The sequence below is a fragment of the Leucopleurus acutus genome, assembly GCF_964270905.1.
Source record: "Leucopleurus acutus genome assembly, chromosome: 5".
Lineage (NCBI taxonomy): Eukaryota > Metazoa > Chordata > Mammalia > Artiodactyla > Delphinidae > Leucopleurus > Leucopleurus acutus.
In genome coordinates this window covers 67,889,014-67,916,649 of record NC_139147.1, presented here as the reverse complement: position 1 = coordinate 67,916,649, position 27,636 = coordinate 67,889,014, and the positions used below count along the sequence as shown (strand labels likewise).

Below are 27,636 nucleotides of genomic sequence, written 5' to 3'. Positions count from 1 at the left end.
GTAGATATGATGGTATCACCTGGTTTCAGTTTTTAAGCCCTGTGAAACTTTCTGTTTAAATGGTGGTTAAAAATAATTTATTTTGGAAAAGACATTTGCCCTTTAAGAAATCATTCCTGAAAGAGCTGAGACTCTTCCAAATCTGGAGGAGGGAGGCAAGTTGTAAAAATTGTAGGTTGCTAGGCACTATTACAATACAGATTTTAGTCAGACAAGAACCAAATGAGGAAGCAAAACTTCAGGAGGAGCTATTTTAGTCTTTCTCCCCAATGGGTAAGCTGAGAGGGTAACTTCTGATTGGGAAAAGACAGTAATTGAAGGTTACAATTTCTCATGCTTTAACTGCCCTATTTGACAAAACAAAAAAAGAGAAGAGAGATTACAAACCAGCTAGAACAACCATGGCATTTCCCTTTTATTCATTTAACAGCCTAAACAGGGTAAATATGTACGGTTGAGGAATAGAAAAACTGTAACTACTGAACAATCACTGGAAAGGACTTTTGACACCAGGTTAGTTAGTTGGAGGGCTCTCTCCTCTGAGAAAAGGATTAATATTGGATTAAGAGGAAGCTGCACTGTTGGAAAAATTTCTACTCATCAGTAAGCTTGTGTCTCTGTGGATGGGTCATGACTGTTTCCATGTTTGTCTACTGGCAGAATTTAGTTCCTTGTGGACTGAGATCCCCATTTCCTTGCTGGCTTTCAGCTGGGGGCTATTTCCAGTTTCTAGAGGCCACCCACATTTCTTGGCTTATGGCCCCTTCCTCCATCTTCAAGGTCAGCAGTGGTGCGTTGAGCCTGTCTCAAGCTTTGGATCTCTCCTCCTTCCATTTCCTCTTTCTAATCCAGGTGGGAAAGATTCTGTGACTCATGTGATTAGATTGGGGCTACTTGGATAATCCAGGATAAACCCATCATTTTAAACTCAGTATTTAATCACGTATGAAAAGTCCTTTTTGCCATGTAGGATAACATGTTACAGATTCTGGGGTATATGAGGTGGATATCTTGTTGGTGGCATTATTCTGCCTATCGTACAGCCAATGCCAGGGGTATCCACAAACAAGTGCAGACATTGCTCAAGTTATAAAACCCAGTTTTACAAACATCTCATATCTACGTGGCATGGTTACTTGGTACATCTCCCTCCTCCAGTAATATCAAGGCTCTTCTCTTTGACCAAACTTAGTGGCACATGTGACTATCTGACCAAACAACTTTTTTTTTGCGGTACGCGGGCCTCTCACTGTTGTGGCCTCTCCCGTTGCGGAGCACAGGCTCCGGAGGCGCAGGCTTAGCAGCCATGGCCCACAGGCCCAGCCGCTCCGCGGCATGTGGGATCTTCCCGGACCGGGGCACGAACCCGTGTCCCCTGCATCGGCAGGTGGACTCTCAACCACTGCGCCACCAGGGAAGCCCCAGACCAAACAACTTTTATCTACCAATATTCTTTATCACATTCTTGAGGGGGTCGTATATGTACTATGCTCTCTTGTGGTCTTCTGCCTTTTAATACTCATAGCTCAATTTGACCATCTCAAATGCAACAGACACCCTTACAACTCTCTCATGTATACAGACACATCCTCTTTAACTCCCTTTATCTAGTCTCCTGAATTTTTCTGATTGCTTTTTAGGGGAAGAAACATTTTACTTGGCTTTTCTCCATCCCTTTTCTTTGTTTCGTTTGTAAGCTAATCATTCCAATGCAAAACCAAATTTAGGAGACAGCTTATTTCCAAGCAGAAGGTTGCTTCTGCACATTTAGCTAATTCTAAATGGCAATGAGATTGACAGAAAGAGAAGTTCAAAACGCTCACTTTGAAAAGTCAAAGCCTGGACAAGCATGATATATCTGTACATCTGACCCTGCACTGTGAATTTTACACTTTTGTATCATAGAAATCTCTCAGTATACCCTGTACTTTGGCAGTTTGAACGGCTCTGCTATATGCTTTGTGTTAATGTATTGAAACTGGATTAGCACTCCTAAATTTCTTGTTTTTGGAATACAGCTGGATGAAATGAATGACTGCTAATGTCATCCATCTATTTTCTAGATGGATCTTAAAATCAGTACCCTGAAATCTTAAGATGCTGACCAGAAGCCTTACTCATCTTGTGCTTTTTACCATAAGCGAGTAAGAAGGTTTTACCTTAATTATTAGCACCAACCAAACTTTTACTGGAGGCAGTTACTGAGATAAAGTCCAAGCTTATCTTACAACTTCATCCAAACCAGCCCAAACCACAAACAGGCATGGGATTCTTATAAAGTCAGGGACCACTTTGCCCCCCATTAAACACAGGGCATTTTTACAACAGAAGTCAGCGGGGAGGCAGCTCAATGCGGTGCTGTTTAAAATAGCAAAACTATGGGAACAACCCAACTGTCCCACAATATGGACTTGGTTAAATAAATTAAGGTGTATCCACATAACGGAGTATCTTGCAGCCATTTTAAATGATGCTGTAGAATAATACTTAGTGACACTGAAAATATTCTTCCAACATTTAGTATAAAAAAGTTAGAAAACAGTACCTGTTATATTATTCAAATTGTGAAAACAGTCCTCATAATACTGTCCCACTTATGGAAAAATAACAGGTTAATACATAGAAAAATCTGGAAGTTATACACTAAAAAGTCAGCATAATCATTTTTTCTTACTAGTAGAACTGTAGGTGATTTTTATTTTCAGTATATTTGGTAATGGATATGTACTACTTGGTAATCCATATGAGTTAATATTATTTTTTAAAGTCAGTGGGGAATAGTTCATCTAACTTACTTCTCGGTAAACCGAGACTCTTAGAGATGAGAAGGCAAATCTTATGGTCACCTAATCCTCCCCTTCTCCCACCAAACATTCCTGCTTGAACATCATCAGGTCCATAATCGTGAACATTTAGAAGTGTTTTCACCATTTTACTTCATTGAATTCTCACAGTAACCTCATGAAATAAAGTAGGTAAGGCAAGGAATCATCAGCTTTGTTTGGAAACCAGAAGTACATTTGTAAACCTTAGGTTAGAAGTGTTGCCTTTCCTGGAAATCCAGGCAACCTTATCAGCTGCTGAGTCCATATGGGCTTGAAACCCTGAGGGAACCTTTTCCTCCAAACACCTGCTGACTTTTTGCCAGCCTGGGCTCAGCCAACGAGCTCCAGAAGGCAGCTGATTGGGAAGTTAGCTGCAAAGTGGCAATCTGCAGAGGACAAGCACTGACTCACCACATTCTTTAGAGGGGCCAGCCTGCGGCTTCTTCCTTTTCTTTAGTGTTAGAAAGAACACCATCCCACACACAACGACCAATGTTACAAGTAGAGCTGCAATCCAGAGGATGTGGTCTGGGACAGGGGGGCTTGGCACAGGTGGCTTTGCATCTAAAAATGAACCCAAGTTTTCAATCAGCCAGGAAGGTTGATTATAAAAGCTTTATAATTGCTGCTCCTCTCTTTTTTTTTTTTTTTTAACATCTTTATTGGAGTATAATTGCTTTACAATGGTATGTTAGTTTCAGCTTCACAACAAAATGAATCAGTTATATATATACATATATTCCCATATCTCTTCCCGCTTGCGTCTCCCTCCCTCCCACCCTCCCTATCCCACCCCTCCAGGCGGTCACAAAGCACCGGCTGCTCCTCTCTTTATTTACATGCCAGAATCTCCTCAGGGCTCTCCTGCCAGAGCAGCCCGAAATCCACATGATTTGGGCCATAGAAAATCCCAGTCTCAGGGCCTCGGCAGCTGACTGAGAACCAAGCCAGAGACTCTGACCAAGTGCCTGGACTGAGCTGCCTTGCCTTCCCTTCCCACAGACTGAGATGACAATGACCATGATCTAGAAGAGGGTCACCTTGGCCCTTGGTTCTGGAATCTGGGTAATGTACCTGTACTGAGGCTCTGAAGGTACAGTCATCTGGGCAGCATCCGGCTTCCTCAGCCCCCTATGTGGTCAGGCCCCAAGTTTTTGTTGTTTTTTTTGTTTTGTTTTGTTTTTTGCGGTACGCGGGCCTCTCACTGTTGTGGCCTCTCCCTGTTGTGGTCTCTCCCGTTGCGGAGCACAGGCTCCGGACGCGCAGGCTCAGTGGCCATGGCTCACAGGCCTAGCTGCTCCGTGGCATGTGGGATCTTCCTGGACCGGGCCATGAACCCGTGTACCCTGCATCGGCAGGCGGACTCTCAGCCACCAGGGAAGCCCTGGGCCCCAAGTTTTGACGTTTCTCTTATAGTAATTCCTCCATCCACTATCATCTCTAAATCAGGCTCCAGACACCTGTCACCCGGACAAACATAGCAGCCTCTTTACAGGCACCCATCTCCAGCTTTGTTTGTTCTTTCCCCTGATGTCTAGGTGGACTTCCTCAAGCATGGCGTTCAGCCTCTCTCTGCTACTGGAAAACTTTTGATATGTCTTCATGCCCTGAGGATCAGGGTCAGAATCAGCTCCTGGGAAGTCAGGACTTACTTCCTTGCACAAGGACTCCTAAACTTACGGGAAGTTAAAAAACAGGCTTTGGGTGGAAAAATTAGGACTGAGTGGCCCATGTTATAGACATTTATGGGAAGAGGTCTGGTAGTTAATCTCAAATTACAGGAGAATAGGACCAGCTGACCTCCCATTAGCTTAGGGGCATTTTGTGGACCGATGCCCTGTTTCTGGGACCTTAAGAAAAGGAATTGTTGGTACTGCAGGCCACATTCAACACTTTTTGAGTCTATCCCAGTTTAATCTCACTTGAACCTGTTTGGCATCCCAGTAAAGGAGGGTAATACTTGTTAACATGGAGGCTGCTACCTTTTGATACCCCAAAAGATTCCTTGACACAGGGCCTAACCTATATCTTATCTAGCCCCATTTTCCTGAGGCAGCTAGAGCTGAAACATTTCTGAACATGGCGGCAGCTAGGAAGGTTTTGGCAGCAGCTGAGAAACGGCAGAAAGGTGAGCCACGGTGAGGCTCTAGTGGTGGCGAGGCTCTGTTCCTGTGGGAGTCATGGCAGAAAGCCCCAGGGTGTGTCATGTGTGGTGATGTTGGCAGTGCCAAGAAGGTGCTAAATTTCAGGACAGCATGGGAGAGGCTTCTATCAGGCCAAGAGAGGCTACAGTGGAAGCAACCAGGACAGACAGGGTGACGTCGCCAGTTACTGAACTGTCAAGGGTCAGAGGTGTCTGATCAGAAGGAAATCAGCACCTGCACAGGGGACTGGCCCACTGGTACAGCTAAGCTGGCTGGTGGGGACTGGCCCCAGGGGCTGTCCGTAAGAATGCATCAAGAGGCCAAGTTATGTTTGAACAACAGAGGGGAGGCATTAAAGCCAGAGGATGGAGCAAGGAGCTGGATGGATGCCTTAGGAGGGGGCAAACCAAGGGGCCAGAGTTGGAGGAGGGGCCAAGGCAAACAGAAGGCAGATGGGTGGGGGGAGGGGTCAGGATCAGAGCAAGCAGTGTTGAAGGCAGTGTGGGTACAGAGTGCCTTTATTGCAGGAGAGACTCTTGCAATTACTGCTCCTCAAAAGTGGGGTCTCAAGTATGGATGTATTCTAGGGCAAAGCCAGGAATTTAAAATGGCAGGCTCCTATTAGTGTACACGGCTTAGTTTCAACCCTTTCCCAGTGGGATTGGCCCCCATACTACACTGTCAACATGCCACAAGCATTTCTGCTTCTGCATATTTCCTTGACACATGTGTGCTGATGGCCACCACTGCCTGTGCCCATGGCAGATACTGCTAATAGATTGTGGCCCTCTCACCTCCCAAGCCTGAATGCTGTTTCAGAATTTTTCAGAAGCTACCACAAGTTTGAGTACCTGTCATCTCTTTATCACACTTATTAAGCCCAGTTATTTCTGTTATGGTAATATAAGGTCCCATGTCCTTTAGGAAGCCTTCACTGACCCTCAAGGAACTTGCCTATCTCTGAATGCTTATAAATCTTATTATCAGGCACTCTTGTTTTTAAATTTAGTTGTATATTTCCATGGGATATAATTTAGATTCTAATTCAGTCCTTTTACAATCCAATTTACCATGTGTGTCCATTGTGGAGTTCTGATTCTATTAGAAGGGCAGAGAGCGTGTCTTATACCTTTTGGTTTTCTCCCCTGAAACCAACAATGTTTAGAACGGTTTTGTACTCATAACAAGTGCTATATGTATATATGAATGTGTGTGTGTGTGTGTGTTTTAATGAGTAGAAGAATTTTAGCCTGGAGAAATCCTGCATCTTCTAACCTAAGCTTCAGAATCTTCTATCTAAAGGTAGCCCAAAAGACTGGGCCAGTGTCAAGGCTAAGAACGTGCTTCCTCAAGAGCGGTATAGGTTCATAGCCTCTTGGACCTTGTAGCACTCAGATGAAACAAGAGCCCTCTGTCTGGGTCTTTCCTAACAGTATGAAAATGGCCCAGTTGGAGGTTTCCTGGCAAGCAGGGGACACTGGATGATCTGCCTTACCCATCTGTGTATAATACCTGATAAAAGAAACTGTCAGGCTTACCTATATTGCAAGGTGGTGAGAAAAGCAGTGTCTTCGTTGGCTCAAGTTGCAAGACACAGAAGATGCTCACGTTTGTTTCAGGAGGGATGGAAAAAGACATTCTGATAGAAATGTTGTACAGTTCTGTGATATTATTTTGAGATTTCTTCATGACAGTGTCATACTCAGTAGTAGAATTCTTAGTTTTTACCAATATATACATCCTCTGAGGTTCTGGGTAACCTTGTGTAGATGAGCAGGTCAAATTTATGATGTTAGAATTTTCTGTTTGATTAGGAATTAGATTTATTTCTGGTTGACTGAAGTTAGCTGAATGCAGAATAGAGATACAAAAAAAAAAAAAGAAATCAGTTTAAATGTAGATGTATCTAGAAGGGAACAACAAATAACTAGGTATCCTGGGAACTCACTGGGGGCACACCTGGCAGGCCTCAGGGTGTCTAAATTGTGGGCCTCAGCCCACGGTGAGAGCCACATAATGATCCCACATTTATTTTTCAGGAATGGAGTTGGGGCCACCATGCTTACTTCCTGCTGACCCCAATCAAGGAGGTGCTCTCTGAGCAACAGGAGGGCTAGCTCCTTCTGCCAGCCAAATCCCTTGCTCTTCTTCTGTAGGCAGTAGGTACTGTGCAGGTTCTACATACTAATTTATAATTTAGTATATTGTTTCTAAAACTTCAGTGATTCGCATGATATTGTTACAAGTTTTGCTATATCCAACTACTCCTTAAGCACTCTGCTTGTACGTGATGTGGCCGGTGGAAGGTAGATTGCCATGGTGTTACCTACTTTAAACCTCATTAACAATAATTAATCTGGACCTAGTAATCCCACACCTGGGTATCTACTCTAGAGAAATGAAAACTTACGTTTACACAAAAAAATTGTACATGATTTTTTACAGCAAATCTATTCATAATAGCCCCAAACTGAAAACAACCCAATGTCTTTCCATGGGTTGAGTGGATAAACAAAATGCTACTTAGTAATAAGAAGGAACAGATTTTTGATACGTGCAACAACTTGGATGACTCTCAAAGTCATTACGTTAAATAAAAGAAGCTGGTCGTAAAAGGTTACATACTGTGTGACTTCATTTATGTGATATTCACACAAAGATAAGACCATAAGTTGCAAAACAGGGGTTATGGGTATAGAGAGGGTATGACTATAAGGGCATAGCATGGGGAAATTTTTTAGGGTGCTGAAAATGATTTGTATCCTGTTTATATTGCTGGTTATATAAACCTATACATAAGTTCATATTAATAGAACTGTACGCCAAAATAAAAATAATTTTACTGTATTTTAATTTTAAAAAGTCTGTAGTGACATTTAGGTTTTTCAAGGCCTGGAAAAACAAGGGAGCTGTTTTGTCAGCTTTCGGGTTGTGTGCCTTGGGTTATTTCCCTCCTGTCTACTGGGCTTATGGTTGGGCCGCAAACAAGTCATAAGCAACCTCCAGGAGGCTGAAGGGAAATCCCAAATCAGCCAGCTGTCACCCTTGGTAGGAGCTCCAGGCAAAGATTTAGTGGGTGAGAACTCTTGGACTAAAGGAGAAAATGAATGTAGAAGAGATTTGAGACCTATATGGTTCATATAAACTTAAAGGCCAAATCACCCATGGTTTTCACTTAGCCACATTACCTTGGTTTCCTTAGTTCTATCTGGTCCCCAAAGCAGATTCTTACAGATCATTCAGAAGTAAACTATAAAAAGTACGAAGGACTTTTAGTTCCCTCCTCCCAAGCCCCGCACTCCCTTCAAACGGGCTTCCCAGAATTGGCTGTCCTCTGCCTCTCTCGAGGCGGCCCTCTCCCCCACCTATTGCAGTCTCATCTGAGAAGTCCCCGGATCTGAACGCGCCATTGGCTACATACCCAGCACTGACAGGTCAGAGCTCATCTGGTAGGTGGGAATCAGTCCTTGGGGTCCTTTATGATGGATGAAACATTGATACGAGCCCTTGTCCTTGATCTGAACGTTGTGGAGTCGCAGTGTCCAACTGTCCTGGTCAAAGCTCGTGCGGCCTATATACTTGGGATGAACATTGTGAGGATTCTCTTGGCCTCTGTACAGCTCATAGAGAACCAACTTATTCTGGTCCTGCCAAAATATCACCAGGTCATCCAGGCTTAGGTTTTGCGAGTTTGGAAAGTGGCATGGCAGGTCTCCAGTCTCATTGAAAAATGCCTGACTTTCCAAGGAAGCAGCACCTAAAAGAAGGAAAGGTGGACAGTGGGGAAAGAGACACAAAAGGGAAGAAAGAAAGAAAGAAAAAAAAAACCCAGAAACTCCATTTCTCTTTATACAATACCCAGATGCTATCTTATCAGTAATGATCTTGAAGAAGTAGATATTAAACTCTGGAACTGTGCATACACATTGGCACGTGCAGAAAGGAAGGGGCTTTTGTCCTCACTCTACTGATAACTAACTGGGTGGCCTTGTGCAAACTGCAACGCCTATGAGGTTCAGTTTCCTTATCTGTTTAATGAAGGGGTTGACTAAATGTTCTAAGGTTCTTTCCAGTACTATGGTTCTGTGAATTTAAATCCGAGAACAGAGAAAATCAGCAAAGTTAGACAACTCATTCACCCATTGGTTACTTCCCTATAATCTGAATATTGATCCTCTTCACTGTAGCTGTTACAGGCTCCATTACTTCTTCACCATGACCAAAAGCTCCCTATCTCCCCTCCCTATCCCCTTATTCCTTGGCCTGCTGTGGTGAAAAGAGTTCCGATATCCCTCCTTTCATTATGCCTCGGTAGCTGGGGATCACAGTGACTAATATCTTTGAAATTCAAATAGTTCCCTTTATAGACTTTCCCTCATGACTGCTGCTCCCATGGCCAGCTCTCCCAAGGGTAAAAACAGTTTGGAAATGACACAAATGGTCAACCAAGGCCTCTATTCTGTGACCTCTCTAAGCTCTTTCGGAGATCAGAAAGAGAACTGGGCAGATTTGATGGTTGTTTTGGGATTGTGGTGGTCGAAGACCATTTAAGGTACATGAATGAAATGCTGGAAATGAATCATAAATGGGAAGGTGAGGATGTACTTTTGGAGTACTGGGGAATCCCCAGGTACCACAGACTTGCTCTGCCCAGGACGCATTGCTTTTGGAAATGTTTTCAACCCCTGGAGAATGTGCTGGGAGAGTTCAGAGAAATGCTTTCATCCCTGAGGGCATATTGGGGTTTGTGGAGGGATTTGGGTCTCCTCACTCCTTAAATGTGATTGCTTGTAGGGTTTCTGTAGGACCTATTCTGGATCACAGAATTACTTGAGACCCGGCCAAGAAATTAAGTAGTGGTGAGTGAGAAGTGCAGGGTTAGGGGAGAAATGCTGTTTCTTAGTTAATATGAAGTTAGACGCCACCTTGGGGAGGGAGTTAGGATGGGTTCTAAGTAAAGCTTCATCATTCCAGACTTCAGTAAAGGGATGTTGACATTAAGGAGGAAAGGAGAAGCAGGTTGGTGAGGGAGATGAGAGGAGTTATCTGAGGCGTTCTTTGAGGGGTGGCAGGAGAAATTAAATTGATCTGATCAATAGGGTTCTCTTCTAAGAGGGAGTAGAAGAGAAATAACAGTGACATGCACTTGGTGAAATTGAGCTGTGTGCAGAGTGGCCCAGTGAGAACCATAATCAAGGGGGTGGGTGCCTGGGGTGGTCTTGAACTCTATGGGAAGGGACTCCAGGCATCAGTGAGAGTCAGCACAAGTTTGAATCACTGCCTATTGCATTACACTCACTAGAAGCCTGTGAAGCTCTTGAAAGCAGAAAGTACAGTCTGTACAAGATGCATTCCCGTATTGGAGGGAGGCGGGAAAATCTACCTGGGTACCTGGAACAGTGAAAGGGGGACCTAAAGAAGTCTTACTGTGTTCAGTAACTACTTATCAGGCACTCCTGGGGTGCTGCTACTCCTCTGCTAAACTCTGAATGATAATGTAAGGGTGTCACCTACTGTAAAAGCTTCTAGCAACTATCTCTGGGGAAACTCATGCTGGTTTTATCACTAACTTGCCATATGATATAGAGCAGATGGCCTGGTGGGGAAACCAAACACATAGTTGAAAATTCTGCCAGTTAACAGTCACCATTATGTTATTATTCAGCAGTGCCTCTGGCCTGGAAATGACTTTGCCTTTGGCTTCTTCTGTCTTCCTGACTTAGGGTTGCTTCTCTACAGAGCCTCACAGAGCCTCTTCTCCTGCCCACCCACTCTCTCCACTCACAGAGGGGTCCAAGACCCAGGCTCCCTCTCCCAAAGATTATATGGAATTTTTCTTCCACCCATGTAACTGCTCCCCTCTCACCTGCCAACCGAAAGTGTGGTCTGTGCTCTAAAGGCATCGGCATCCCCAAGGGGATGCAGAATCCCTGGCCCCACTCCAGACCTTCTGAGTCAGAATCTGCATTTTTAACAGACCTCCAGTTTGAGAAGCTGCAATAGAGTATTTCTATCTCTGCCTCCAGAGTGGAACAGAGAGATGACGGAACAAGAAAAATTTGTTTCCATCCATCCTTCCCCAAACCCTCTCTCTTCACCCTGGGGTGGAAATCACGCTGAAGTCCATTCTGAGTGGAACTGAAAGTATTTCACAACTTACTCCATAGTTCCTCGCCAACCACTGGCTTCCATGACATCACTTAGAGCTATGTATGCTAATTGCCTCTCTGATGATATGGGAAAACTTAGCTCAAAGTCCGTTTTTTCTAAGTGGCTTCAGGCCTCCCCTGTTATGACCCTAAACCTTAGGCCACCCAGCTATGGGACTTGCTGGGCTCCCCTGGAGGGTAAGCATTGAGATTCTCTCTCTTTCCTAGCACTTGAGTCATAGAAATGGTCTGGGTCTAGTTAAAACTGGTTGCTATGATGATGTTAGGAGCTAGGCACTCAAGAATCCATCTAGACACCTCCCTAATCAGCTGAAGACATTTCTTTCAAAGGATACTTGAGGACGTCATCAGCAAGAAACTGTTTGGCTGTCAGACAAAAACTACAGTCTTCTAACTTTGTGAGGTCTCTGACCCCACCTGGGACTTCAGTCTTCCCCAGCTACTACCCCGCATGCATGTCTTATGTATTCTAGGGTCATATCTGCCTCATATTACTATGCTTATCTGTACTCATGAATTTCCCTTCTTTTACTAAACTTCCTCCAGAGCTTTACTAGGCCCTATGGAAGCCTCATTCCATTGTAATAAACTCCTCTATGTCTTCAACCTCTTCATCAAATGTTTCCCCCAGGGTTGTGCTTTCATTGAAATCTGGCCCAACCCAAAGAACGTCACATGCCTCCAGCCGCTGCTTGTTTTATCACACATCAGAGGGACCTTGAGCAGCACTCTTCCCCTTTTGAGGTGTTCTCCTCCCTCACTGCTGTTAGCTACTAATCATTTGTCACTACTTCCTTGCTCACTGAAGATTTTTGGCATTAGATGCAAGGTCTTTCTTTCCAATCAGTTATTCCTATCAAATTGGGTGACTTTGGCATGGATGAGTTTACCAACACCCTTGCCTCAAAGTTCTTTGATCTTTCCCACTTCAAAGATCTTCATCCACAGGCTATTTCAGCAGCCCCTTTCCCATGACATAATCTTAAACCTTATCACCAAGAACACCTCTGCCCCTAGAATCTTAAACCTCAATGTACCAATCTCTGTCCACAAGATATTTTCCACCAAGATTTGCTCTTGATTCTACCTACATCTGTTCTTCAACTTTATTAAGACCTCAGCTCTGTCCAGTCTAGGCCCTATAATGCAGTGCTTTCCAAAATCACTCTCTTAATAGGTAGCTAGTATGACTGAGAAACTGAATTTCCATCTTATTTAATTTTAACTAATTTAAATTTAAATAGCCACATGTGGCCGGTGGTGGTCATATTGTTTGCACAGTGATAGAATATTTTTTCAATCATTCTCTTGCAAGCAACTTCAATAAACTTGCCCCTTTGTGCAGATTTCACCCCAAGAGCAATCTACTTTTGATCTGCATATCTGTTCCTTATGACTGAATGTTTGAGCACTCCTGGAGGAACTTATGCAGTTGATCAGGCTGGTGACATTACAAATTGGTAGACTGTAGTTCCACTTAACTTGACCTCTGAGCTGCTCGCCCTGCTCACCACCCTCTCCCTTCCTCACAGCACTTACTTCAGCAGTACCCTCTGCTACTGCTTTTAGTTTCTCTTTCTCCTATTTTTTTAAACATGTTTATTGGAGTATAATTGCTTTACAATGGTGTATTAGTTTCTGCTGTATAACAAAGTGAATCAGCTATACGTATACATCCATCCCCATATCTCTTCCCTCTTGCGTCTTCCTCCCATCCTCCCTATCCCACCCCTCTAGGTTGTCACAAAGCACAGAGCTGATCTCCCAGTTCTGAGCTGATCTCCCTGTTCTATGCTGATCTCCCTGTGCTATGTGGCTGCTTCCCACTAGCTATCTGTTTGGTAGTGTATATATGTCCATGCCACTCTCTCACTTTGTCCCAGTTTACCCTTCCCCCTCCCCGTGTCCTCAAGTCCATTCTCTAGTAGGTCTGTGTCTTCATTCCCATCCTGCCCCTAGGTTCTTCATGACCTTTTTGTTTTGGATTGCGTATATATGTGTTAGCATACGGTATTTGTGTTTCTCTTTCTGACTTACTTCACTCTGTATGACAGACTCTAGTCAACTCTCTGAAAGAGTAAGTGGAGATTGCTGCCTCCACCCCCAGCCTCTGTCCCCACCTCTGTGCTGAAACTTCCCTGGCAGATGTTGTCAGTGGCTTCCCCCCACTGCCAGACGCAGAACACTTTTCAGACCTCATCATCTCTGACCACGCTGTTGAACGCCACACTGTTGGCCATCTCTCCTTCTGAAACTCTATTCTTTCCCAACCTCTGACATCCTGGTCAGTTTTCTCTCATCACTCCTTAAATGGTGACTAGGGCAGGGATGGTTCTCCAGGAACCACCATGGTTCCTTCATGGCTGATATGGTATTTCTGTTAAGATTAGCTTTGCTTTGATCTCATGCTCACCATGGATCCCACTATAGATATAAATATAATGTATATACAATTATGTATATTTATATATTATAGATATATAATGTGTATATTTTATAAAATATAGAACTATACTATATGTTATATGAAATACGATCTATTAAAATATATGGAGCATCATATAATGTAAAATGTAAAATGTAAAACACATCATTACATGCCAAAAAATTCAGCTCCTGTTAAGTCCAAGCCATCAGATTACACTACCCACTGCTCCCAGTATCCATCTCCTCCTAGGCACCTGGCTTCTCCATCACTTCCCTTGCCTAGGCAATTTCGGTCTCTTGCGCACAGTGCCTAGCCTCTCAGTTTCTTGTCCTCTTTTCCTCCAGTATCTTGTCGCCCACTCTACCCCAGCCATTTCTTCCCTGGACCAGACCCCAGACCCTATTGTTACCACTGCACCCCATAAAAACTCTCAATATCAAGCATCTCACCTTGTGACCACCACCTCTTATCTTTTCATTTCATTCTTTCTTCTACCACCACTCCATCAATTCTCCCACCTCACTGGGATATATTATGAATTGGAATATTTCTCTCTGTATCTGCAGATACTACCCTAGGCCAAGACTCCATTACCTCTTGATTAGATAGTTGCAATTGCCTCCTAACTGATCTCCCTACTTCCACCCTTGCCCACAAATCTAATTCCTTAAGCCCAATTGATCCTTTAAAATATGTCTCAGATGGTATAACCCTCCTGTTTGAAAGTCTCTGGTGACTTCCCACCACTCTGAAAATTATATCCAAATCCTTTCCCATCACGCTGAGAACTATACCCCCAATCCTTCCCATGACCTACAAAGTCTTATGTAATCTGGCCCCTGGTACCTTTCAGACCTCTTCCCTTCACTTACTCTGCCCCAGCCATACTGGCTTCCTTGCCATTCCTCCAAAATGCCAGGCACATTCTATCTCAAGACCTCCCCCCTTCAATCTTGTTGCACAGCCAAGAAGGCATTGCAGTCTCTGAAGGGAGTTGCAGTCAAGGACTCGGCCCCGTCACTGGCCAATCACGCTCTTTCACATATTTATATTTGTAGCCCAGGCACTTTCGTTCCTCAGTTTCTTTATTGGGGCCTTGGGCAGAGGTCTTCTTCAGATGCTTCTGCTCAGGCTGCCTTATGGTAGGAGGGAAGGAGGACCTTGGAGACACTTTCCCCATGGAGAATTACTTTTCCCCAGCTGACTCAGTATTTCTACTCTTAGCCCTTTCCCCTCATCCTTCCCTTCCACCTCTCCCCAGGGTCCATAAAACTGCTGGAGCCTTTTGTCTGGGGCTCCCTCAACAGTGAGAAGAACCCCCATGTCTGTGCTGATCCACCTGATCCTTGACTGGTGTGCTGCACAGAGGGAGAAAGAAATAAAAGTGTGGAAGAACAAGTTAAGAGTCAAGGGGGGTTAGTCTGAGAAGCTCTAGTATTTTCTAGAAGAAGAGAATGCGAGGAATGGTAGAGAAACAATATTTAAAGAGATAAAGATTGTGACTATTCAAAATGGAAAAAGACGCAAGTCCTCAGATCAAAAGTGTGTTCTAAGTACCGAGTAAGATAAATGAGAATAAATCCACACCTAGATATGTTGTGGTGAAGCTGATAAACAAAAAGCATAAAATATTTTTTCAAATTTACAAAGAAGAAGAATTGAATTGAATCTTTTCATTCTTTAAAAAAATGAAGAAAGAATACCTATAAAACAATGACAGTTACAATGAAAGCTCCTTAGCAACCATAAACCAAAGAAGACAATGGGGCAATAACTTCTGAATGAGTAAAAACACACACACATTCAAATAAAGCAAATTACAGCATTTCAACCCACTGGACTAATACAATTTCAAAAATTATAAAAATGAAAAGAATTTAGAAACATGAGAAAGTGTGTATGAAACAATATTGAATAGAACATATTCAGGGATTTGCCTATATATTGTGGTCACAACTATATATAACTAATTTTACTCTCTTGTCTGTTACACTGTAGTAAGGACCAGAGGAGTGATTTTTATGTATCTTTTTATTTTCTATATTTTTAAAGTTTTTTTTTGGATGTAGACCATTTTTAAAGTCTTTATTGAATTTGTTACAATATTGCTTTTGTTTTATGTTTTCGTTTTTTTGGCTGTGAGGCATGTGGGATCTTAGCTCCCCGACCAGGGATCGAACCCACACCCCCTGCATTGGAAGGCAAAGTCCCAACCACTGGACCACCAGGGAAGTCCCAGAGGAGTGATTTTTAAGTAGTGGAGGGAGCTGACTACTTTTTAATGGAGACATCTATAGGGAGAATGAATGAAAGAAAGAGTGAAAATGAAACCAAGAATGGGTAAATACTCTTAGAGACTGTTGAAAGAGTTTTCATAATTTTGAGGTCCTGGAACTTGGCCCTGTGACTGGCAATGGCTATAAAGGAAGGGCTACAAGTGTTTTTGTTTCTGTAAATCTTAACAGTACCGAGGGGGCCAAAATCCCGAGTTGCATACTCTGGAAATGGTATTAAGATCTCTCACAGAGTAAAAACAAGCCACAGTCTCTCAAACTCTTGCTGCTTCCCAAAGTAGTCTGTTTGCCATTGGAGCCTCTCTGTTCCCTACAAATTTCACTCTTGCTCCCAATCAGCCCTCTACTTATCCTATTCAGTGACCATCTTCCACTAAATTAACTTGTCTGACAGCCCATTCTCTCTGGAACCTACTAAATACTCTACTAAAATGATCCACTACTTCGGAAGTAAGATACTCCCTACTGGGGAGCAAACATCTATTTCAAAGGCCTCTAAGACAGTACCTTAACATAAAGGGGTGACTCCAATAGGAGAACTACTAGGCTCCATGACAGTTCTTTGGGAATTTGGGAATTACGTCTGAACTATCTATCTATTCACCTCTGTGATTATAGTGACAACTATCAACAGCAACAGGAAGTGGGAGTCAAAGTAATCATATAAACATAATCCTCATGCAGCCACCCATGTAGGAACCTGCAGAAACCTGGGAGGAAACAGTAGACCCTTACACAAGATACGAAATGAGGGTTTGAGCCAATTTTATGTAAATCTTAAAGTGAATGAAGACCCCCAACTATACTCCTGGTACATTAATTGAACCAGAGGTATTGTTCAAGAGAAATGAGAAGCCTTAGGACCCGGTAAACACCCAGACAATAAGAGCAACCATAAAAAGTCAAACTAGGAAGAAACTTCCTCCTGATACGTGAGCTACTGATTTTCCAAACACCACTCTGACTCCAGCTTTAAGTGCTACTGGAGGTGCTGGGTAGCAGCCAACAGAGCTGGACAGTTAGAGGTGCCTTTGCAGGTGGCACTTCAACATTCCTTTGGCTTTATGAATACAAAGCACAAATTATACCCTAATTCTGCAAGGCCATGGCTGCCCTCTCGCCCTTTTAGGTTTTAAACTCTCATCCAATTTTCGCCTCATGGGCCAGGGCAGCAACTACAATGTCTGATTTCCATGACTAGGGGAGGACACAAAACATATGGAGGAAAAAGGAGACACAGAATTATTTCACTGTCCTGTCTTATCTCTGCTGTCAAATGAATTATTCAGCCCTGCATTTTTGCCGTGGATTATCTGGGTCAATTGCATCTCCTTTCTCCCTTTGGATTCCTGCCTATGGGCAGGTCACTGCTTGCCAGCCCAGCAAGCAGAGATGTGCCCTGAGAAGAAAGATAAAATTCAAATAGATTCTTTTTCATTCTTTAAAAAAGAATGAAATCTGTTTTATTATTTTTAATCGTGTGTTAAGTATTGGCAATGTTATCTTCCAATCAGGTGTCACCATTTTCCTATCCCACTTAAAATTTCTGCTGCCAAAAATATAACTACTATTCTCTCACCACCATAAAGCTTAAATGACTTCCGTTTGGGGGAGTTATTTTTAAAGTTTCAATATTGATAACTCTCTTTTTAGAATCTAGGAAGTATCCAGGTATCCAAGTATCTGGTACATTTTTCTTTCTTCTCTCCCAAGTCATAAAAGCTGGGCTGGTCACTGTATGAGAAGGACCAGGGCCCGAGCTGTAGGGCCAGCTAAGGTGTCAGCTGCTGGGAAGGTGGAGGATGGACCTGGTGGGGAACTTGTGAACTTGACTAAGGCACAAGCCACATTATCTATCAAAGTTGTTTGAGTCCCCAAGGGACAAATCCTAGTATTATGGAGAGTTCCCTAGCAAGAGTTAGGAGGAACAGCATAATGTCAAGGTGAAGTGAAGAGAGGCTGAATCTATACCGCTAGGTGTGAATCCAGGCTCTGCCACTTATTAGCAATGTTGTCTTAGGCAAATTACTGAACCTCTCTGGGCTTTAGTTTGCACAGCTGTAAAATGGGGAATCATATAACAAGACCTAAAGCAGAGAGTTATGGTGACGTTTGAGTTAATATTTATAAGATGCTTAGAACAGTACCTGGCACAAAGTAAGCACTACATCTCTGTATTTGTCAAATAAATAAGAAGTGGGATAGGAAGGGGTTCTTGCTGGATAATGTCCTGCAAAGCTTTGTTTTATCCCCTTTCTCTCTTGCTCTTGCTCACACATCACTTCTACCTCCCCAAGAGCTAGAGTAACAGGTCATATTGGTGCTGGGAGGTGGAAGCTGCTGTTATGACCTAAGTCAGTAAAGTGATCAGTTAGCCCATCTATAGATCAGGCAGCACATGTATAGCACAGACCCAACAAGCTCCAAGGTGCTAAACAGAAAACACATCACAAAAGGCCTGTCCCAGCCAGCATCAATCTGAGGGAGCATCTCTCCCTTGTAGCCTGACTCCTTTTACCCACAGCAGGGACAAGGACAGTGGCCAAGGGCCTGGTGTGTGGCTATCAGAAGGAGGTAAGCTCGTGGCCGGGCCAGTTAGTCAGGGGCAGCCTGTGTGCCGTTGTAGCCAAACAGCAGGCTGGGCTCCCCCTCCACGTCTGCCCCACACCAGGACCAGATACCTTCCCTCTCGGTGCTAAGGGTGGGGAAAACAAGCAGCAGGAAGGGGATGGGCCAGGAGAAACTAAAGGCACCCAGTCGCAGGATGGGTGGCAGGAACCTTGGCCAACCCCAGTTTACAGATGAAACTGAAACTCAAAGAGAGCAGTAAACAGGGAAGGTCTGAGTTTTGTGAGGCCTGACACTTCTAAAATTTCTTTTGAGGGGGAAGAGCTCTTTCAGAAAAAGAATACAGAACACAAAACAAAATGCCCATGGCCACTACGGTGCCACTCAACATGGGGAGAATGTGATAGAAAAGTCGAAAAGTCGCAGTGGAAAGAGACAGTGGTCTTAACTTATTGTGGTTAAAATAGCTTATTAATGAAAATTTTACTAAGGCTTAAGACACAGGACCACACTGTTAGGGCTCCTCCTGGGGTCTCGGAGGGACTTGGAAAGAGCTGTGCAAGTAGGAGCCCTGAAGCTTAGTCCCTTAGCTTGATGGTGAATCAGCTGATACAATTAGCTGAGGCTCACTGAAGCAGGTGGTAGCAGAGCTGGGTTTCTTGCTCCTCCCAGTAATCAGTGCCAACTATGATCTATGGGCACGGGCTGGTGGGGAGGGCAGTGGATTGGGGGGGAGAGGGAAGGTAGGGAACGAGAAAAACAATGATCGCTAGTGGAAGGAGACTTTTAGAAGCCTGTCAGCCATTTCCTAAAAGTGTGAGAATGCAGAAGTGGGAACAGAGGAGCAGAGGAGTTAAGCCTCAGGCGTGTCAGAGTAGGGACCCTCCCCCAGCTCCCTGGGCACCAATGGACAGGCCAGGCTACCCTCCTCTGTGCATCCAGGACCATGGGTGTGAGACGACAGAAGGTGTAGGGCTCCATCTCAGGCTGGGCCTGCCATCAGCTGAGATACTTGTTCTCGATTGTGATACTTCCTTCTTCTCCATGAAAGTCTTTTGCATGTGGTATTGTGAACGCTGAATAGAAAGTGAGTAAAACCCATCAAATCTCAAACCCCAGCTTGTAGGTCAGGTTCATCGGGAGACAGTGGGAGGATTCTAGGACTTTATAAAGCCCCGAGGGTGCTTACCAGACAGCAGGAGGGCCATCACAACGAGAGTGTTTCTCAGTCCCATGGTGCTGAAGTTAAAAAAGAGATAAAACTTGATTAGAAAATGAAACCAAAAACCAAAATATAACAAGTGGAGTTTGAAATTCACTTAGGCCCATGGGTGTGGCAGAGATCGAACAGTGTGTACACCAAAGCCATTTTCTTTTCCTCCTAACCCCACAGACACGCTCTATTTCCCAGTCCCCCCCCACCCCATGTTAGGTGGGCCATGTGACTGGTTTTTGGCCAATAGAATTGTGGGCAGAAGTGACAGGTGTTACTTCCAGATACAGCAGCACTAAAGCCTCTCTCTTGCCTCCTTCCCCTGCCTTCTTGGATGCAGAGGCTCCAGAGGAGGAGTCCAAGGGCCTAGAAGATGGAAAGCCTCACTATGAAAGAAGCTGGTTTGCTGGACAAATTAATAAAACAGCTCTCAACACCCCACAGTGATCTATATTGGGCTGTGACATGAGCAAAATATAAAACGTTATTGTGTTCAGCTAATGAAATTTTGGGAGTTGTTTACTGCAGTAGCTAGCACTACTTATCTTGACCAATAAATGGGTATGGCGGGGCAAATAGAAAGTATTTATGTTCAGAAATCAATTTTTCTTTGGCTTCCCTGTGGTTTTCAAACTTTATTGTGCACAAAAATCATCTGGAGGGCATGTCAAAGCAGTTTCCTGGGCCTTGTCCACAGAGATTCTGATTTAGTAGATTGAGTGAAACCCATGACTAACAACCTCACAGGTGATAGCGATGCTGCTGGTCTAAGGACCCCACTTGGAGAACCACTGCACTAGAGTGTTCACTTAATCTATATGATGGAGCCAAGGAAAATGACAGGCATTGCTCTATAAACTCCATCCTCTCTTTTTAACTCTCCTGCCCTCTGTCTTTCTTCATTCACCCACTTACCCCAACTTAGACCAAAAGGGCTGTAGAGTGGCTTACAGGGAAGCACAGAATAGGAAAGATGACCAACATTGCAAACAGGGGAAAAGCAAACCAAATGCAGGAATATAAAATGGAGCCGAGTACAAGGCAAATGCCAAATGCTTACCATAGAACTCTGCCCACTTTGCATGGTGTGGGTCACAAGTTTGGCTTGTAGCTTTTTTAACAGCCAAAGAGAAAAGGTAAACCTAATTGGTGAATTAATTTACAGATCTGTCCATGAGATAAAAACACACCAATACTCAGGGGAAAGTATGCAACTATTCCTGATGCAATAGCAGAAATTTCTTTATTAGAAATTGTCAGAAGCCATCCCTGATGACTTTGGGCTAGGCTAGACACCCTTCCTTTCTTTTCCCATAGCACCCAGCACACAGCTTTGGGCCAAAGCTGTCTGTTTCTTCCCTTCTGGACTATAACCTTTCATTTTTAATTAAAAAAAATTTTAGTAGATCATACCTGCACATGGTACTAAATTTAAAATGTAAAGGTGATAAATAGTGGGAAGCAACTCACTCCCAACCCTGCCCCCTAGCAGTCTGATTTTCCCCCATAGAAATAACTGGAGTGACCACTGATACCTGTTAGCAGTTTCTTGCCTCTACTTGAAGTTATTTTAGGCAAAACGAAATGAAAACTTATACCCATATTTTTTTTCATTTTATTATAAAACACAACTGTTAGCATACTATAATGCAGTTTTGCACACTAACCACTCCCCTGGAGATTGTTCTATATCCGCATGTACTGAGTATCCGTATTCTAACAGTCGCATATTATTCTGGTGTATTCTATTGGATGGCAATAATTTACTTTACTAGCCCCTATCAATAGACGTTTAGGTTTTTCCAATCTTCTGCTGCAATGAAAAACCTTGATCATATGCCAAATCACATACGTGAGAGTAAGCTATCTTCCTATAAGCAGAATGCCTTGACCAAAAGGTCAAAAGGTCATTGCAATTTTAATCTTCACAGATACTGAAAAAATTGTTCTCCCCTAAAATTTTATGTTTATGCTCCCAGCAGCAAAACATGAGTGTGCTTAGTTTCATGTAGCTTTTGCCAACAAAAGCTAATTTGCGATCTTTATCAATAGGGAAGGTTAAAATGACATCTCGGGGTAATTTTTAAAAATTTTTTGTTGTCATGAAATACACATAAAATTTACCATCTTACTCATTTTTTGAGTGTGCAGTGGTATTAAACACATTCACATTATTGTGTAACTATCACCACCACCCATCTCCAGAACTTCTTTCATCTCGCCAAAATTAAACTCTGTACCCGTTAAGCACTAACTCCATACTCTCCCCCACCCCTTCGTCCCTGGCAGCACCATTCTACCTTCTGTCTCTATGAATCTGACTACTCTAGGGACCTCACGTAAGTAGAATCAGACAATATTTGTCTTTTTGTATCTGGCTTATTTCACTTAGCATAATGTATTCAAGGTTCAACCATGTTGTAGCATATGTCAGAATTTCCTTCCTTTTTAAGGCTGAATAATATTCCATTGTATGTATATGCCACATTTTGTTTATCCATTCAACTGTTGATGGACATCTGAGCTGCTTCCTCCTTTTGGCTGTTGTGAATAATACTATGATCATGGATGTGCGAATATCTCTTTGAGACCTTGCTTTCATTTCTTTCAGGTATATACTCGAAAGGGGAATTACTAGATCATATGGTAATTCTATTTTTAATTTTGGGGGGAACTACCATATTGTTTCTCATAGCGGCTGCACCATTTTACATTCTCACTAACCATGTACGAGAGTTGCAATTCTCCACATCCTTGCCAACACTTGTTATTTTCTGTATTTTTTTCTTTAGTACCCATGCTAATGGGTGTGAGGTGGTTCTCACTGTAATTTTATTTTATTTATTTATTTTTTGCGGTACGCGGGCCTCTCACTGTTGTGGCCTCTCCCGTTGCGGAGCACAGGCTCTGGACGCGCAGGCTCAGGGGCCATGGCTCACGGGCCCAGCTGCTCCGCGGCATGTGGGATCTTCCCAGACCAGGGCACGAACCCGTGTCCCCTGCATTGGCAGGCGGACTCTCAACCACTGCGCCACCAGGAAAGCCCAATGAATCACGTTTAGTTCAAACAATTACATGAAATTGGTATGGCCCTGGGAAATCCTGGACAGATGGTCCGTGTAATTCGTGCAGTGGGGAGGAGCACTGGATGTGAGAAGGAAGTCAACATCGTTTCTGACTTCTCTGTTTGGAAACTCTTTCTTCCCGAGGGAGAAGCTGCCTCTCCTTTATTTCCTCTCATTGATACTGGTGTTGTTCTCTAAAACTATGCAGAATAAGCCTACCACACTTCTATCTCAGCCCTTCATGGATTTGGGGGGTAGAGATCATGTTTGTTCTCAAAATCCTGGCCCAACAGTGACATTCCTAGTAAACTTCACTAACATTAATTTGGAGACTGCCCACCATCCTGGCCAACACTTTAGACACTTAGTTTATGAGGCCCTTTTAAAATATAGGGCTAAAACACTTGAGATTGACATGATTCTCTCTTATACAGTATAAATGCCCCATGTAAAAAATTTCTCTCACCTCTAGTCATGGAGTGTGCGTGAGGGTGGAGGCTTGACTTAGGAAGCCAGTTTTCTTCAATGTCATCGGCTCTGAGGAAGAGCAGAAATGTAACTGCTTCCTGTGCAATGAACTCTTAACCCCAACTATGAGTCACTGCTTTTTCCAGAGGGCCTGAGAAGTAGACACTCTAGGCTTTGGAGGGAGAGAGCAAAAAGGGGAATGGGAGAGGAAAGAACCTAAGAATTTACAGAGAGGATTCTCTGAGAGGAGATTTCTGTCAGCTATGAGCAGAGTAAAGTCTGTAGGTATGTGAACTGGTCAGAAACCTAGAATGAGTAGCTTCCATTTAGCTGGAGGTTCACTTCAGAAACCAAAGAAAAGCATCCATCAGACACTACTTTCCCTTGCTTTACATACCTGGCCATCATAGAATGTGAGTGAGAGTCCACTGAATGACTAAGTATATTATTATGACCCACAACAAGGTGAGATTATTTCTCCCTGTGTTGCAGATGAAGAAATGGAGTTTCAGAGAGGTTAAAGAATGTTCCGAGTCACCTGGAGGTTGAGATTGAGATTGAGAGGTTGAGATCCAAGGTTGGGATTTAAACCTGCACAGCCTCCTTGCATTCTTTTTAATAAATTCTTTTGAGGTAACATTGGTTAATAACATTATATAAGGTTCATGTATACAACATTATATTTCCACTTCTGTATACACTACAGCTTGCTCACCACCAAAAATTCAGTCTCCATCCGTCACTCACTGTGTTCTTTTTAACACTGGTGTGGTTCCTTTAAAAGTTCCAGCTGGTTTCAGATGTGCTGTAGGACCCAGTGAAAGGATCCCAGTTCTACCCTCTCAGGACAACAGGGGAGCAGCACATCCCTGGGGCCAAGTGTGACGGTGGCTCCTGGAATCAGAGTGTGACACTCAGGGGGACGGGCTGGGCTGTGGGCAGGAGGGAGCCATAAGTGTTCCTGTGTATCAGGAAAAGTTCTGTCCTGAGCTGCCATTCAGTCCACAAATATTGCTTGAGCACCCACTATGTGCCCGGCGGGGGATGCTCCTCTCCATTCCAGCCCTACCTAGACAGGTAATCAGTTTCCTGGCCTGGGCTGACCTCCAGACGCATGTTCCTGGGTTTCAGCTAAGCTTCACCTAGAAGAGCTCGGGGAACTACAGGTATTGGGGCAGAAAAAGGAGAGGATTGAGAAGAGCTCTTTTTCATCTCAGGTCTGCAGGAGGATGTGGGATCTAGTTCAGGCCAAATGCAATATGCAGAGGTGTGGTGTAGTGGTGGCCAGCCATGGGGTGGGACAGGGGAGCACAGACATGATGACTCAGGAAGTGAGAGAAGGATTCCAAGGCAGAAGTTGGGGAGCACGAAAAAAGTTCCCTATTTCTCAACTTTGTCTAGACTATTAGTGGTGATCAGGGCACCAGGAAAAATGATGATAGGTTTGCTGGTGTCTAAGGAAGGTGTTCATTGAGACCGTCTCCTGCCAACATGTAGTGAATTTGCTTGGCGTCAGGCTTGTTCTGGAGGTTATGGGGGAGTGTAAAGATCTGCAGACCTTAGTCCCTGACCCAGCATTAAAAAGAGAAACAGAATGTCCACAAATAGCTACCATTCAAGCTCCAGGCCAGTGTGGAAGGTGGACTCATTTATCTCCTCCTGGCACATACGAGAGTCCTTGCTCCGAGCGAAGTGGGAGACACCACAACCTCCGTGGAGGGAGGACTAGATGGGCCTCAGCCCAGTGCTCAGGCCCTGGCCCTTTGCCTTCTGCCAGCTCAAACTGTGACTGGACAAGCCAGGTGTGCTGGATGGGCACAGCCAGCCAGGTGAGAAGAGAGTGAAGGCCAGGAGGAGGACAAGTTTGCCCGGGGCTTTGGCTGGCCTCGGGGTGACGTGCTGCATGAATCACTTCTCAGGGCACCAGAAGCTCTACCTTTAGAGCAGCTGTGATAACCTCTGAGGCCCTGGGAGGAATAGGGTAGGCTTATTTCCTTTTTTACGAAGTTTCTGAACTGCAAAATAAGAAGGTTGCTGGGACTTGACTATATCTGAATTTTAACTTCTGACAGGGTGTCTCATGATATGCTTGAGAGCAATGGAGAAATATGGGATATATACTCACACAGTTACTTGGCTGAAAAGCTGTGCCCTAATGTCATTCATTCATTTAACAAATAGTTAGGAAGCCAAGCCTTGTGCTAGGTGCTGGGAATAGAATGATGAGCAAAACCAGAAAAGACTCCTCTTCATGTGGTTGCTTACAGTTTAGCAGAGGAGCAGGATAATGACCATACAAATAAATGTAAAATTACAATGATGACAAGTGCTACAGAAGAGAGGTTCATGGTACTCTGAGGACCCATAATAGGAAGAATGTTGTGATAGATTAAAGATGGACACATAGTCTTTGCTAATCTCCTCTCTCGAGTCTGGGCTGGGCTTAGAGGCTTGTTTGACCAATAGAGTGCACTAGAAGGGATGTTTAGGATTTCTGAGGCTAGGTCAAAAGAAGCCTTGCAGCTTCTGTCTTTCTTGGAATACTCGTGTAAGATGTCCCACTACTGAGACCACCATGCTGGAGAGGCCTTGTGTAGGTGTTTGGGTCAATAGACCCAGCTGAACCCAGCCTTCCAGCCGTCTCTGCCATGCCACCAGACATGTGAATAAAACCTTGAATCATCTAGGTCAGAGGTCAGCAAACTGCAGCGTGAAGACCAAATCAGGCTATCACCTATTTTTACAAATAAAATTTTGTTGGACTACAGCCGTACCCATTTATTTAATTATTATCTATGACCGCTTTTGTACTACAATGGTAGAAATGAGTAGCTGTGACACAGACCATATGGCCTGCAAAGCTGAAAATATTTTCTATCTGGCCTTTTATAGAAAATAAAATACTGACCCTTGCTCTAGATCAGTACTGGCTAACAGAAATATAATGCAAGCCACATACGTAATTTGAAAATATCTAGTAGCTGCATTAAAAAATTCAAAAAGAAATAGGTGAAATTAATTTTAATAATATATTTTGTTTAATCCAATATACCTAATATTATAATCTCAACATGTGATCAATATAAAAATTATTAATGGATTTTTTTTTTTTTTTTTTTTTTTGTGGTACGCGGGCCTCTCACTGTTGTGGTCTCTCCCGTTGCGGAGCACAGGCTCCGGACGCTCAGGCTCAGTGGCCATGGCTCACGGGCCCAGCCGCTCCGCGGCCTGTGGGATCTTCCCGGACCGGGGCACGAACCCGTGTCCCCTGCATCGGCAGGCGGACTCTCAACCACTGCGCCACCAGGGAAGCCCTATTAATGGATATTTTACATTCTTTTTTCTGTACTAAATCTTCAAAATCTTGTGGGTATTTTATACCTACAACAAATCTCAATTAAGATGAGCTACCTTTCAAGTGGTCAGTAGCTGCATGTGGCTAGTGGCTACTGAATTGGACAGTGTACTTCCAGACTAGCCCATTCATCAGTTTAATACCGCCAAGTGACCTCAATTGATGCCATGAGGACCAGAAAAATCACTCAGAAGCCTGCCCAAATTTCTGATTCCCACATTGTGAAAGAGTAAGATATTCATTGTTGTAAGCTGCTAAGTTTGGGAGCAGTTTGTGATACATCAATAGGTAAAGAGAACAGATTGAATAGGTGCTAAGTAGGTGAAGGGTTGTGGGGGTGACTTGGAAGGATGCTAGGCAAAGGGAATAGCATGTGCAAAGGCACTGAGGGCACATGAGAGGAGGTCAATGTGGACAGAGCAGTGGAGGACAAGATTGGAGAGGTCGGCAAGGGTCAGACCATGCTCATTTTATGGGTCAGTTAAGGATTTTGGTCTTTATTCTGAGAGCAGCATCAACAGCAGAGGAGTGACATAATCAGGTTTGCATTTTGAAGATGACTGGCTGCTGTGTAGCAAATGGATAGTAGGGAATCAGGGCAGAGGCCAGAAAACCAATCAGTTGGCTACTCTCGTTGTTTAAGTGAAAGAAGATGGCCTTTGGTTGTGGTGGCAAAAGTAGATAGAAGTTTATAGGTTCAAGCAGGATTATAGCCAGCAGGACATGGTGATGGGTTAAATATGGGGAATGAGGACAAGGTATTGATTGATTCATTCACTCAACAACTGAGTGCCAGGAATCATTCTTGTTTAGTAGACTGACACCATGGTGGGTGCTGTGGGGCTGTTTTTTCACTTTCACATATTTAGTAAAACTATGAATGAAAGCACAGAAATCATACTTCTGCTTTCAAATGTGCAGATGTGCATAAAAATGTGCACAAGAATGAGCCAGATAGCTGCTGGTCAGTTGGTAAGCTGAATTAATATTTATAAAGCCTGAAAAGAAAGTGGGATACTAGCATGCTGAATCTCAGGGTACACATGAAGATCTGCACTTAAGTGAAGTAGTTAAGTAGACAATAGAGAAGTAGCTTATCCATAGTA

General features: G+C 43.6%; 1 protein-coding gene across 1 annotated transcript in view; it reads right to left on the bottom strand.

The window, feature by feature from the left end:
* CD86 (CD86 molecule) overlaps window positions 1-27,636 on the bottom strand; it is a gene marked incomplete at both ends in the record, with an annotated part of 39,963 nt that overhangs the window by 6,925 nt on the left and 5,402 nt on the right. The window contains 4 exons of the mRNA XM_082839654.1: window positions 3,237-3,389; window positions 6,508-6,816; window positions 8,391-8,726; window positions 19,619-19,668. Coding sequence (XP_082695780.1) covers window positions 3,237-3,389; window positions 6,508-6,816; window positions 8,391-8,726; window positions 19,619-19,668 — 848 coding nt within the window. The remainder of the gene's footprint in view (window positions 1-3,236; window positions 3,390-6,507; window positions 6,817-8,390; window positions 8,727-19,618; window positions 19,669-27,636) is intronic.